Source organism: Pangasianodon hypophthalmus, chromosome 12 (genome assembly GCF_027358585.1).
Source record: "Pangasianodon hypophthalmus isolate fPanHyp1 chromosome 12, fPanHyp1.pri, whole genome shotgun sequence".
NCBI classification, from domain to species: Eukaryota; Metazoa; Chordata; class Actinopteri; order Siluriformes; family Pangasiidae; genus Pangasianodon; species Pangasianodon hypophthalmus.
In genome coordinates this window covers 13325587-13340285 of record NC_069721.1, presented here as the reverse complement: position 1 = coordinate 13340285, position 14699 = coordinate 13325587, and the positions used below count along the sequence as shown (strand labels likewise).

Sequence of the window (14699 nt, the reverse complement as noted above, 5' to 3'; positions counted from 1 at the left end):
ACTATGAGTGAAATGATGTGAGACTCGAGATGCTCTACATTTCTGCTGTCTAAAATAAACCTGACAGGCCACATTCCAAAAGAGTACTAAACACCCCACAGTCTAAAAAGCCTGGCCCGTCTCAAAGCACACAAGAAACTGGAGATGCACCTGCTCACACATTTAGAGACACACAAATGCGCACACATGTGCACACACACACATACACATACACACACACACACACACACAAAACTGCATGGCCACAAATGACTACTTTACATTTGTCCACAGAATAGATATTTGATTATAGATTGTTGCTCTGCTGCTTTTGGTAGCCTTCGCTACAAGAAAAAACAGCAACAGACTGAAAAAAGCTGCTGTAAGCCCTTACAAGCTATACAGAGTCACCACGATGAAGGCACATAAAACATGCTATGACTCGTGTCACTCTGAATCCTCCATTATGACTGTTTATTAACCTGACAAAAGGCTGCAAGGATCATGTCAGCCATACTGAGTATATGTAGAGTAGGGATGTAACTGAATATGAGTACATTGTACTGAATGAACAGATACGAATAATAGGTTCACTGTTAGTTTTTTCTTCTATCATCAGTGGTTTGCTCCAGTAGCCTGATTTTCCTCAAAAACCATACAGATATTATAATGAAAAAGACCGATTTTGACTCACAGCAGCACTGCGCCTTAGCTTCCTAGTACATTCTGGTCGCGGGAAAAAAAAAAAAGAAAAAAAAAAAAAAAAAATTTTTTTTAAAAAATCATCGTTTTGAAAGACAGTTCCTTAGCTTTACACAGTCACATTAGACAGAAAGCTTGTCAGAAAGCTGCACATGGCATCTGGTTCAGACCAATTATGAACTTGAGTGAAGCAGGAACTGTAGCCACAGTACAAGTTCAGGAGCCGAATAAATTTCTGCAATTTTTTAATTTGCATGATTGCAGAAACAAACTCAGTTCTTTGGCTTGTTTGACTCCTCATATGAGTAAAACACAAGAACACCACAACTCCCTAGCGTCATCCCTCTAGTCTTATAGTCCAAGGCCCAAAAAAGTTTAAGTAGCCGGTGGATCCTTAGTATTGTACCACTTGTAGAGCTAGATGTATTGACTGTAGCTTACTTTCAGATAAAAGCTTATGCCAAATAAATACATGGAAATTCAAATTTAAATGTCAGTTAGAATCATAGTAACCAGTAAAGTGGTTATACTGAGTATACAAGTGACCTGTGTAAAGAATCATTAGACAAATGCATTCTTCTTTTACCAGAAACCACTTCTGGTTTTCCTAAAATGCATACTGCAAATTCCAGGTTTTGCATAACCTATTTGTAGTGTAGAGACCCCTTGCAAAAGCAGAGTATTCTTCTAACCTCAACATTTACATTTATGGAGCTCAAAGAGCTGAAGTTCTGATGGCTGGCCTACACACACGACCAGATCAAATACTACATACGTTTACAATTCTGAAAAGGCTTAGAAAGCAAAGCCCTGTGTCTGTGTGTGTATGTGGAAGAAGAGAAGCCTTGCCCCTGCCACTCAGCCAGACTCCTCCTTCCCTTGGCTCTAGTCTGGTAACAAGATTTTTCCCATCACTTCTCAGAAAGAGGGGGAAAATCAAATAAATAAAAGAATAAAAAGAATAAGAGTGAAGGGAAAGCACATGCTGAACTATAATTTGTTATATCTTTCAGCTCCAATTAGAAATAATATCAAATCTTTTTGTTCGACTTCACAACAAGACTTCAAGAGGGCCCCCATGACTCCCTCCATTTGCATCCCCAAACAGCCCACTGCTGCTCCTGAATCCCATTAATTATATGACCTACATAGCTGATAGTTAATATTCCAGGCTGGGAGAGAGACTGCAAGCCAACAGTGTGGAAGTCTAAATTTGGAGATCTTCAGGACATCAGAGCTCCCCCACAGTAGATGCTTTTTCTGGGGTGCTCTCTTTGATCTTCTTTCTCTTGACATTGTCTGCAAATGTCTGTTTAATGGGACTGGCAAACACAAGAACAGAGTCGCACACAAGTTTTCAAACAGGCCTTTCTCCACCCACCTTCCCGTTCTGTCATCAAGCCTTAACTACAATTATTCTCACCACACTGAGATACAAGATGAGGGAGAGAAATCAGAGTGGAGCAAAGGTGACAGCAAGAACGCTCACAAACACCACATTCAGTCCCACAGCCACATCACCCAGGACCTGGAAGCAAATAAAACTATTTGTGCAATTAATTCTAAGATTCAAATGTGAGAGATAGCTGATTATAAAGCTGTGCTTATCTGTGCAAGATAGATTGGTTAAAAATATAGATAAAAATATAAATAAACCTATAATATGCAATGTAGTAGAAATATTCTTGTTGTACATACCTGTAACACAACAGAATGTGTTACAGAATGTCTTACTCAAGTTAGAGTACTGTTCCTTCAAAAATGACACAAGTGAAAGTACTACTTCAGTAAGAATCAGAAAATATCTAGTGAAAAATAGTTGTTAGACAAATTTAGATTTACATTTCAGAACAAACAGTGATGCTGATAATGATTATAATGACAAGATCAAGATCGTTCACTGTACATTTATGAATACCAAACTGACTCGTATCTTCTGTTCTATCTGATCAACTATCTGGATACCCAGACTAACTTTGAAAAATGAATTTGGATTTGAATGCATTCTAATACAATGAGCCTATAATATATACTGTCATAGACAGAGCAGACATTAGCATTGGCACTATGCTGTTTTTAAAGCAAATAAAATCCTGAGGGAGCAAAATTATTCACTCCTGAAGTACAGTTAGGCTGAAGTCCAATTTTGGGCATTGCTACATATAGTATGCTCTCTACAAGTGGTACACTTGTGCTCTAGAACTCATGTAGTGCACTTCATGCCCAATTGAACACCACTGGGATCAAGCCACAGAACAAAAATATAGCACGAGGAACACAACTGAATATAACAAAGTAAAGGTAACTTTAGTAAAATGTGACAGAGTAATTGTGGTATGTTAGTGCTCACCTATGAAGGTGATGGACAGACCTAAATACACACACACACACACACACACACACACACACACACACACACACACGCTGATCTCTTAATCAGCGTCCAGTCGGGCTGCAGGCTTCTCTGAAGACTGTGGCCTGGCTGCTGTAAGCCAGAGCATGAATATGGAGCTCTTTTGCGGTGCGGGGCTTGCTTATGTTTTCTGTCTGATATCTCTGGCCCATTCCCATTTCAAAGGGAGGTCCACCCAGGGGTTTGACTTTTTGATCTGGGCTGGCGACAGACTCGACCACCTGCATGTTCTATCAGGCTCTGGCTTGGCACGATCCCCTGCTGACCGCTCAGAGTGGAGGAGCTGGGCACTGAGCACACTGTGGCCTCTCTCTCTCACTCTCTCTCTCCATATCTATTTCTTTCACTCTCTCTGAGAGGCCTTTGCTCTCATTTTGTGCATTTTTTAAAATTTTTGCATGAGACAAAACAGACTGTGTGTGTGTGATGGCTGGGATGAGTCTCTCTGCAGACGTTCAACACTGCTGTCATTTTGCTATCTCGCAATATTCTCAGAATGAAACCATGTGAGGAAAAACATACAGGTAGAATGATGACTTGAGAATGTTATAAAGACAGAGATCCACTAGACTGAAATATGTCTAAATGGGCAAGACAATCAACTTTTGTCAACAAACTTCTTCAAACTCACTACATGTTTTAGTGTAGAATCCTCACTTGCAATGTAAATCATTCCAAGACACTGAAAGATATGTAGTCCAAGATTACATTTAATCAGGTTCCACAGCGTATTTCTGCTCCTCATAGTCTTCTCCGATTTCTTTGAAGCACTGATTGAATTGAGCAACTGGGCATTAAACCATCAACCATCAAGGCAAATGTTTTAATTGATATGATTACTCTTTAATGATATTATGATTTCTATAAGCAGGCATTAGCATTAAAAGTTAATGGGATGACTGTGACCATGACAATATAATTAAAACCCTCAGGAGTTGCGATGCTCAAATGAATAATTTACATTGAGCGGTGTGGGTGTGGGGGGGGTGTGGGGGTGTGGGGGTGTGTGTGTGTGTGGGGGGGGTGTCTAACACAGCCCAACACAGCCGTGACGGAGAAGAGGAGAAGGAAGAAGAGCAAGACAGAAGCTCTGCTTTCCCCCTGCTGGCATTAATGCCTTTGATTACAGGCCACACTATTAGTGCAAAGTATTTGGGTTGTGTCCCTATTAAACCCTGAGCCTTTTGGGATACATGCTTCCTGTTTGATGCAGTGTAAGTGTTCTAAACAGAGAATCTATGAGAAGTCTCTGAGAAGGAGGAGGACAGCACACGTCCCATCTCCTTGACTATCTTTAACCTTGTGGAGGAATAGGAATGTGTGCAGGCCCACGATGCACAAATGGCTCTTTTGCTTTGGTTAGTATGCTATTGAAAGAGGAGCTCGAGTGTATGGAGACATGTACACATGCCTCTTCAGAAAGGTAAACATGTGGACTTGCGTGGCCCTCTCTGGCTCCATCTTATAACAATATTTACAACTTTTTATCACGGAACGGTAACGTTGTCCTTGTCGCACAGCAGTGCCTCGCGAAACCTCCTCGTGACAAACAAATCCTGGAGTGTGTGAGTGAGTTTGTGTGTGGAATCTCCAGAACATCAGAGTTTGTAGTAGCAGTGGAGTGGAGTTCACTCCTTTCCTTGTTTTAACACAAAATATCACCTTTGCATGGTAATACACGGTATGAATTACACCAGGTTTGAAAATGGATGCTCTGCTATGCAGGTAAATTACAGCAATTGGGAAAAAACAACATTATATTCATCAAACGCACAGACATTTAGGAAGTCTGCAGTGAGAGGGTGAAATGTGTGTGTGTGTGTGCGTGCATGTGTGTTTCCTCATTCCTCCCAACTATAAATGACATTGAATAGCAGTGCAGGTTTAAAGAATGAGCGCTTAATTTGCTTGCTTTCAGAGAGCCACGAGAGGGAAAAAGGCGCACAAGGCCGTCATGCAGAAAGGAAGCAGGCACAAGCATGGCAGCGTGTGGCAAAAAGCTCATAAATCCTTATTTGAGCTGGCCTGAGCCGGCAGCCACGCTGCGCCACTACATTTCTTAAATGCTATGTCTGATTAAGTCTTCCCATTAGGTGACAGCTGAACTTTAACATTAATATGATAATATTGAAATAAGTGGTGTTATTTACTTAGCGCTGGGGTGGGATGGAAGGAGGGGGCGAGGGAGGGGTGGCGGAGGGAGGCAGGGGGGATGATGAATGATTTCTGGACAGCTCCTGTGACACCAGGCAGCCGTAGCCTCTCTAATGAGACTTGACAAAATGGAGACATATGCAGAAATATTGGTTACAGTCTACGTCCCCGACAACCTCCCTCTCTCTCTCTCTCTCTCTCTCTCTCTCTCACTCTATCTCTCTCTGTGTGCCGGCCCTGATTGTCTACAACCACTGAAGCATCTATTTCAATTGGCACTTCCTTCCTGGCCCCAGGATTTTAAATTTAGCTGGTGTCATTTACATATTACTCTTAATCAAAAAAGAAAAAAGAAACAAAACCTTGCCGTCACGGTTCAGGGACAAGTGCAAAGGCACTTTATAAAATGGAGATGTGACAGATGAGTAAATTCTGTGTGAGCGTGCTTGCTTCTGTGTGTGTGTGAGCGTGTGTGTGTGTCTGTGTGAGGGTGAAAAAAGCGAGCCAGTGAGAGAGAGATGTGAGAGAGATAGTATATAACTGTGTTTATGAAAGAACAGCTGAAATAAAATTTAAAAAAAGAGTATTTGCATATTGTCTTGATTATTCAAGAAGTATCATACCGGGACAATATAACGTGGAAATGTGAAGCAGACACTAGGGAGCCAGACTGCCAGGCTGCTAAAGCAAATAGGTAAATATTTCAAGATCATTTTCATACAGGCAAAAGTGCTAGAGCTTTCTCTGTGGTACTCTGGTCCTAAACTGTTTCCTTTTATTCACACAGGCTCACCTGGAGTGTGTTTGTGTACATACATGCATGTGTGTGATCTCATGCACCTGATAGCACAACACCAGTAGTCCACACACATCCAAAAAGGGGCAGCAGAAACGAGGTCCCTACCTTCCTCTTACCTTCTCAGCATGCCCGACAGGATACGGGAGCTCTTGCCCAAGTTCGCATCAGTCTCTCTCAACTAGAAAGAAAAAGAAAAGAGTCCATATATGTGCCACTAAAATCTCAAACACTTGGGCTGAGAGGACAAGAAGACACAAAAAATACAGAAGAACAAAACCCATGTTCAGAAAGTATATGAATTATGGTTCTTAAGACAAACTATTTCTGCATGACATGCCAACAGATACTGTAAGTAAAAAATTTATTAAGCATTAACCGATTGTCACTGCCACTAAACAGATATAGGTAGAGACAGACAGATAAAGAGACACAGACACAGAGACGGACACAGAGAGACGGACACAGAGACGGACACAGAGACGGACACAGAGACGGACACAGAAAGACATATATATACTGTATACCGTCATACTATATACCGTCCACTTTGTTAGGAACACCTGTACACCAGCACATTCATGCAGTTATCTAATCAGCCAATCGTGCAACAGCAGCATAAAATCATGCAGATACAGGTCAAGAGCTTCAGGTAATGTTCAGATCATACATCAGAAATGGAGAATGGGAAAAAAGTGTGATCTCTGTGACTTTATCTGTGGCATGGTTGTTTGTGCTAGATGGGCTGGTTTGAGTATTTCAGGAACTGCTGATCTCCTGGGATTTTCACACACAACAGTCTTTAGAGTTTACATAGAATGGTGCGAAAAACAAAAAATCATCCTGTGTGCAGAGAGTCTGCAGGAACACCTCGATGACGAGAGAGATCAGAGGAGAATGACCAGACTAGTTTGAGCTGACAGGAAGTCTATAGTAACTCAAATAAGCTCTCTTCACAAACGTGGTGAGCAGAAAAGCATCTCAGAATGCACAACACATCAAACCTTGAGGCGGATGAGCTACACCAGCTGAAGACCACATCAGATTCTCATCAGACTCACTGAAACTGAAAAGTTGAAGATTAGAAAACAAATCACCTGGTCTTTCTCCAGTCTTCAACTGTGAGTCAGTGGGTTAACCCTAGGGTAAAGAGTGATTATATGAGTTCCTATACCCTTCCTGGCAGCTTGAACCAATCTGCCCATTTTCCTCTGACCTCTCCTATCAGCAAGACGCTTCTACCCACAGCATGAATGTGCAGGTGTACAGGTGTTCCCAATAAAGTAGACGGTGAATGCATATACATGTGTACATACAATATATATATATAATATATATATATATAGAGAGTGGGAGGGAGACAGAGAGATAGGTAGATAGGTAGATAGATAGATAGATACAGTTGAGGACAAAATTATTAGACCCCCTATGAAATTTTAAGTTTCCTCAAGATATTCCCAAGTACCTATTTAACAGAGCAAGGAATTTTTAACACAGCATTTCTGAACATACTATTTTTCATTAGAAGGACCAAAATATTTATATTTGCACACCAAAACATTGTTATGTAAGAAAAAGCTAAAATGACCAGGGACATTATTATTAGCCCCCTATAAGAAATAACCATTTATTAAGTCCTTTACCTTCACAGGTGATGTGCGTAAAGGTGATCAGGTGAAACAGGTGATCTCACTCAATAATTAAGTTAAATTAAGGTATAAAAGCCTCAGTATGGGTCATTGAGCTGTCATTTGAGAAAGCAACATGCCAAAAACAAAGGAAATCAGTTTGGACTTGAGACAAAGAAGTATTGATGCACATAAAACAGGAGAAGGATATACAAAGCTATCCAAGCGTTTCCAAGTCTCAAGAACCAGAGTGAGAGGTATAACCCGGAAATTCAAAGAAAGCCACACAGTGCAGAACAAGCCTGGCAGAGGTAGGAAGCGAAAGATTTCAAAGACACTGGAAAGAAAACTAGTGAGAGATGTGTCTAAAGACCCCAGAACAACTGCCAAGACACTGGCGAATGACTTGGCCACATCAGGAATCATAGTCTCTAAGAAGACCTTCACTAGAGCTCTGCACAGGAATGAACTGCGAGGTTGCAGACCAAGAAAAACTCCACTGTTGAAGAAAAGACACCTTCAAGCCAGACTTAAGTATGCTCAGGACAACCTGGAGAAAGATTATTCATACTGGAAGCGTGTCTTATGGTCTGATGAGACTAAACTAGAGCTCTTTGGCCACAGAGACACTGCTTACGTTTGGAGAAAAAAGGGAGAGGCATTCAGCCCAAAGAACACCGTCCCCACAGTGAAACACGGTGGTGGGAGTATTATGCTGTGGGGATGCTTCAGTGCATCTGGAACTGGAAATCTTGTCAAGGTGGAAGGGATCATGAATAAAGAAAAAAATGTGGATATTTTGAAAGAAAACCTTAAGCAGTCAGCAGTGAAACTAGGTCTGAGTCGTCGCTTCATCTTCCAACATGACAACGATCCTAAACATACGTCTCTCTTGGTGAAGAACTATCTCCAGACGAACAAGGTGAATGTCATCGAATGGCCTGCACAAAGCCCTGACTTAAATCCAATAGAAAATATGTGGGGTGACCTAAAGAAAAATGTCCATGCCAGAAAACCATCGAATCTGGAGGAACATGAGAGATTCGCCAAAGAAGAATGGGCCAGGATTCCTCAAATGAAGTGTCAGAGACTTGTTGACGATTACAACAAACGACTGCAGGCAGTTATCCAGCAAAAAGGATACACAATTGATTATTAGAATGTGGGGGGCTAATAATTTTGACCCTGGTAGTTTTTGTGTTTTGTGTAATATTTTCATTTCTGTGTGGAATATAAAATAATGTAAGCATCCAAAATAAAACTAGGATGTCTAAAAAAAACTGTGTTAATTTTTTTTTGCTCTGGTTAAAAGCACTTTTGAAATACTTTTAAAACAATGACTATTTTGTAGGGGGGCTAATAATTTTGTCCGCAACTGTACATAGATAGATAGATAGATAGATAGATACAAGTTCATACATTCATAATATATTCAATTGCTCCCAATAGACAAGTGAATAAAGGTGTGGTTTAAGCTTTGATTATCTTTCTAATATCCAGAGGCTAATTCTTTTTTATCTCGCCATTCCACTTGCTCCTGCTCTCCCTCACTGTTCTCCTCTCTCAGTACTTTATGTGAATCTCAGAGAGTGACAGAAGTGAGACTGCCATTTCTCTGGAGAAATGTGTATGAGTGTGAATATATGTGCGTGTGTATTTAGGAATGCTGATGCTGCTGTGGAAGAGAAGTCAGATATATGATGCAGGAGGCCCTCCCAGCACAACGCCTACTCTCTCCTAACACACAGCAGGGTGCCTCTCCGCTTTACTCTCCTGCTCTAGCTCTCTAGTAACCACTGTGTGTGTGTGGGTCTTGGTGCCAGGCACAAGAACAAAAACAAAATTGGTTTTGGGTAGGTTTGGGACATGGCACAGACAGTAGTCTGAGATAACGTTCTCAATGAGGGATCAGATCAATTAATATAATCAGAACCTAGAAAAGACACTATATTCTGAAACCAATTCAAGACTAGTATATCTCCTGAGACTGTGTGCATACGATGGATATAAAAAGTCTACACACTTCTGGTAAAATGGCGTTATTTTTGTGAAGTAATAAAATGAAACTAAGATAAATCATGTCAGATCTTTTCTCTGTGATGTGCAACTGAAACTTGCATATGGAAAAAAAGAAAAATAAAAAACTTACAATAACCTAGTTGCAAATGTGTACACACTCCTAAACTAATACTTTGTTGGAGCACCTTTTTATTTTATTACACCACTCAGTCAGATGAAGGCAAGAAGATGTCAATAAAATCCTAAAGAAATATATGGTCTTTATTTGGGGTTAATCAGAATAATTTACTTGATGACAGCTATATGATAATTACTTTTGAACATGAGATTGAATGTGACTGGTTCATTCTGAAGACAGCCACATCCCCCAATTATAAATGGATGTGCACACTTGTGCAACAAGGTTATTTTTCTTTTTCCTGTTTTTCCTTAAAAATTTTCTGATTGTTTTTCACTCAATTTTTATGTGTTGTAATTTCATAGTGAAAGTGGGAAAAGTTCTGACATGATTTATCTTGCTTTAATTTTATTCATCACAAAAACTGGCCATTTTAACAGGGGTGTGTGTCTGCAGGTATCCACTAAATTTGTTACAATCTCTCTAATGTGCACTCTTATGCAAAGAGGAGCCCTTTACGTCTGATGTTTTCACGTCGTGATTTTCTTTTCCCACTGATTTTTTTGCCCAACAAAATGCCTTTAAAGTGTAAGAGGCCAGTGGAGGCTCCAGGGAAGGAAGGCTATTCTCCACAGACAGCAGACCTTTGAAAGGAAATGTTTTATTTCCTTTGAAATGGGCTGGCAGCCCAACTGCCATGTTGTGGTCTTTAAGCATCCTTCATAAGGGGCCATCAGAAAGGCCCCTGACTGAGCACACTCCACCTGGGGGTTGGGACACAACACTTCCATATGGAAAGAACAAGAGAATGGAAACTTTTAAAAGAGGGAAAAAATTGAGACAGAGAGAGAATGAGGAAAATACAAAGGTTTAAGGAAGAATTTAAGGCTGTAACATTGGCCAGTATGATGGGCAGCAGAATACTTTTCTGATGTTCTTGGAAATTATTAGTGTGTTAGCCAAGCTCCATACCAAACTGGTACAGTGAGGACTTCACAGGCACAGTTACTAATTTACAGCCCATAGCTTAAATGTCAGTCTGTTAGCATTACCTAAAGCACTATTTTCAGCCAAAGTGTTAGACTTTGTGCCAGTATCAATCTACAATTTACCCAGAAGACGGGAGGCTTTGGAAATACCAAGAACACACTCCTGTTATGCTCGCTATGTGACCTTGCTGCACTTCACAGCTATGACCATTTGCATCATGCATGTCATTTACTGCATGGGACATGCTAACTACAAAGACATCTTATTAGCGCTGTGCTCCTTATCAAATGACCTATTATCCATGCTGTACATACAATCGATCCCTGCAGTGCCAAGACTATGTTAATGCACAGTGAGATAGAGGGAGGGAGCCATGACCCAACCCCCTGAACCTCACCGAGAGCACTTGTCTTCTAAGATAGTGTGTGATACTTAACCAGTGCAGTTACATGCAATCACTTGCAGTTACTGAACTTGTTTTAGCTTGTTTTAACTCACCCGGTCTCTGGATCTCTGGATCTTCTCACGGTCACTGTGCAGATTGGACAGAATCTCCTGGCCCATTTGCTCTGCAAAAGACAAAAACAGGAAGAGTGTGAGAAGCCTACAATATGTTCATGACCATCAGCCATATTCCCCATCATGTTTAATTACAATTCACTGAGGACCCTTGTCTGTTATAACATTGTACCTAGTATAATGAATGCTTGTCTGAACCTTTTTTAAGCAACCAAAGAGATAAAGAATTATCCTGAATGAGTACACAGAGCCTACTTTGTATTTTGATTCTGCAGGGACCATAATCATTATGTAAAATAATAAATGATGCAAACTGCATAAAGGATAAACACAATATATGGCCAAAAGTTTGTTGGCACCTGATCACCACACCCATATGTGCTTGTTGAACATCCCATTGCAGATTTAGTCCCCCTTTGCTGTTATAATAACCTCCATGATTCTGGGAGCATGGCTGTGTGGATTTGCTCATTCAGCCACAAGCGCATTAGTGAGGATAGGCACTGATGTCAGAAAATGAGGCCTGGGGCGCAGTTCATCGCAAAGGTGCTCAGTGGGGTTGAGGATAGGGCTCCATGCAGGCCACTCGAGTTCTTCCACTCCAACCTCAATCAGTCAACCTCAACCTCAGTCAGACCTTGTCCTCACTGAGCTTGCTTTGTGCACAGGGGCATTGTCATGCTGGAACATATTTGGGCCCCTTAATTCCAGTGAAGGGAAATTTCAGGCAAGGGTAATGCTACAGCATATAAAGATTTCCTATATAACTGTATGCTTCCAACTTTGTGGCAACAGTTTGGGGAAGACCCACATATGATGGTCCGGTGTCCACAAACTTCTGGCCATATAGTGTACATTTCAGAACATGGTAAAAGTATAGGAACACAGTGAACATGGAGAAAAGGTTTGCTTTGTTGCGTGTATATAATATAGCTTTATAATATAATGTAGCTTTTTAAACCAGCTGGGCACACACATACTTGCTGCACCAATTGTATAAAAACAAAAGTAAAAGAGCTTGGCCAGTCGAGCCAAACCACCACTTTCATATAAAACAAGTTTTAATAATCACAGGTTAGCTAATTGTATGTTTTTAAGATACTAGGTAAGAATGTTGATCATTCTGTAAATGTTGGCCATACAGCAATGTTCAGTATGCCAAGCTCCACCCAAGTAGCTCTTATTTCGTAAAAAGGACCTACACTGAAGCGGGAACCATGGCCCAGGATGTAAAATCAGACCTGGTTCTTCCAGAGGAAATGGATCTAAACTTGATTTCCTGAAAAATGTCCTGGGTTCTTGTGGTGAAAATAGTTGTAGAATCGGGAATGCCGTGTTCACTTTATCCTCAATACTAAGTGAAGAAACACACAGTCAGACATCTAAAATGCTCGAATGCCTTACAGTTTGTGGACAACGGAAAACTCAAATGGCTATTATGCAGACTAAATATGAGGTCCAAACTAAATATGAGACTTATGTACCATAAGTCTAGTCTTCTCTGCACGGCCACACAATCAGTCTGCTAACATGCTTTCATTTCATTCACATCCTAAGTAAAGGCGTTTTTTTCTGTGAAACTCAACTTAGATGGAGGCAGCTGTTGCATTTCTACTTATTAACATCTGCTTCATGTACTGGAGCTGTGAGGCAAAAGTTTTAGCTGTGATATGCTTCAAGGCCAGTGGAGGGAGCCTAATTAAAACTCAGAACCAAGATGCTTGGGAATCCCAAACTAAAATGACAGTAAACACTTTGAATACTGTTCACTAACCCTGGGCATATCAAGTTCTACCATAATCCCAACATGCACCATGAGGCTGAACCTAATCAGCACATGCAATATTGAGGAAACATTTTCCTTCAAAATGCTGCTCATCTGTCACCAATGTAAGCCCATTTACTCACACTTAGTAAACATGTAGTACAAGGCATATGACAAGCTCTTCAACGGTCACTGTCATGTGCACATCCCATGGGTCACGGAAAACAATAAACAAAACCCCACTCCCGTTCTTCTTCTTATCCAGAAAAAAAAAAATCACTGCGAGTAGATATTAGCGGTTTGGAGAGGAGGATGGGGGAAAAGAGAAGTGAGGAATCTTTGCAAGGATCAAAGTGAGCCTTTCAAATGCACCAAACAATTGTAAGTAAACAACACACTCATGACTGGATTACATTACACAGGTGCAGCATTCAAAGAGCACGTGTGCATGCTCAGGACACACAATGTAAAGGGCTGCATCTACCTGCTTAGAACCAACTCATATAGACAAATATATGAGAGCCAGAGAGGTCGAGGACGTAGTTGCATTGAGAAGCTGTGGCCATGTATATATGTCTTCACCTTCATTAATTTCTATTCTGAGTGCAGACAGATTGAAGGATATCCAGATTAGATAGAGTAGCCAGACAGATATGTGACCGATAGGCAGATTAAAAGAGGGAAGAGCAATATTAATAACCATCATAACAGCAGCCAGTCAACAAGCCGCAGATAAACGGCTGTGGTCGAGGGCGGAAAGCTTCTGTAAAGAAAATTAAGCTCTGCTATCAGTCTCTGTCCAAGAGAGTGCCTTAAAACAAATGAGAGTGACCCCCAGGGCTCAAAGGAATGCTGCAATATTTCTGATAGTCAGACTCGTGAAAAAGGACACTCGCTCTGATGCTGCAACCGATGATGGATGAGACCCATGGCCTGAAGGAGAGAAAGTACAAACAAAATAATTCCTTCAGGGTGGCCCCGAAAATAGAAAAATACACAGCAATGGAACCAGACTGCACACGTGTGCATGTAAGCACACACATGCACATGCGCGCACACACACGGACACGCACACACATTAAGCACAAAAGAATGGGAACTGCTTTAGTATGATCACCACTTTTGCTCCACTAGACTTATCATGATATAGTGAGTAGAGTCAAGGTCTCCTTCTTAGGGGTCAAACACTCTTTTATAACCTTTAACTGAAATTAGACACACTCACATGAGTTACAGTTCTGCAACTGAAAGCTGAAGAAATGGAAATCACTGATAAAAAAAAAAAGGGGCAATGTTACTAAAGCAAATTGAACTAGGTAGCTGATTTCATTGCAAATGTTTAAACAGCCTATGAAAACTATGTTGACTGTACAGTGTTTCATCCTACTACAAATAAAAATAAAAGCAATTATAGCAGCAGGACAGAGCACAGAATGTACAAGCGATGAGTGATCTTATGAAATCTATGGTCTGAAAGTGATACGTCCTCCCCGTAGCCCTGCCGTGGTGTAAACAGTCCAAAATACATTAATGACTCTTGTTACACTCAGCCCAGAACAGGACCTAAAGCATAAATATTCCTTTTAGTTAAGAGAGCACAAATTGATGTTCTCATT

General features: G+C 40.8%; 1 protein-coding gene across 5 annotated transcripts in view; it reads right to left on the bottom strand.

The window, feature by feature from the left end:
* vti1a (vesicle transport through interaction with t-SNAREs 1A) overlaps positions 1-14699 on the bottom strand; it is a 110020-nt gene that overhangs the window by 36911 nt on the left and 58410 nt on the right. For 3 of the 5 annotated variants that reach the window (XM_053238387.1, XM_026915482.3, XM_026915483.3), the window contains 2 exons: positions 11298-11368; positions 6164-6225 (listed from right to left, as the gene is read on the bottom strand). In XM_053238387.1, coding sequence (XP_053094362.1) covers positions 6164-6225; positions 11298-11368 — 133 coding nt within the window. Of the gene's footprint in view, positions 1-6152; positions 6226-11297; positions 11369-14699 lie in introns of all 5 variants that reach the window. The other 2 variants (XM_026915485.3, XM_026915486.3) reach the window with 1 other exon arrangement.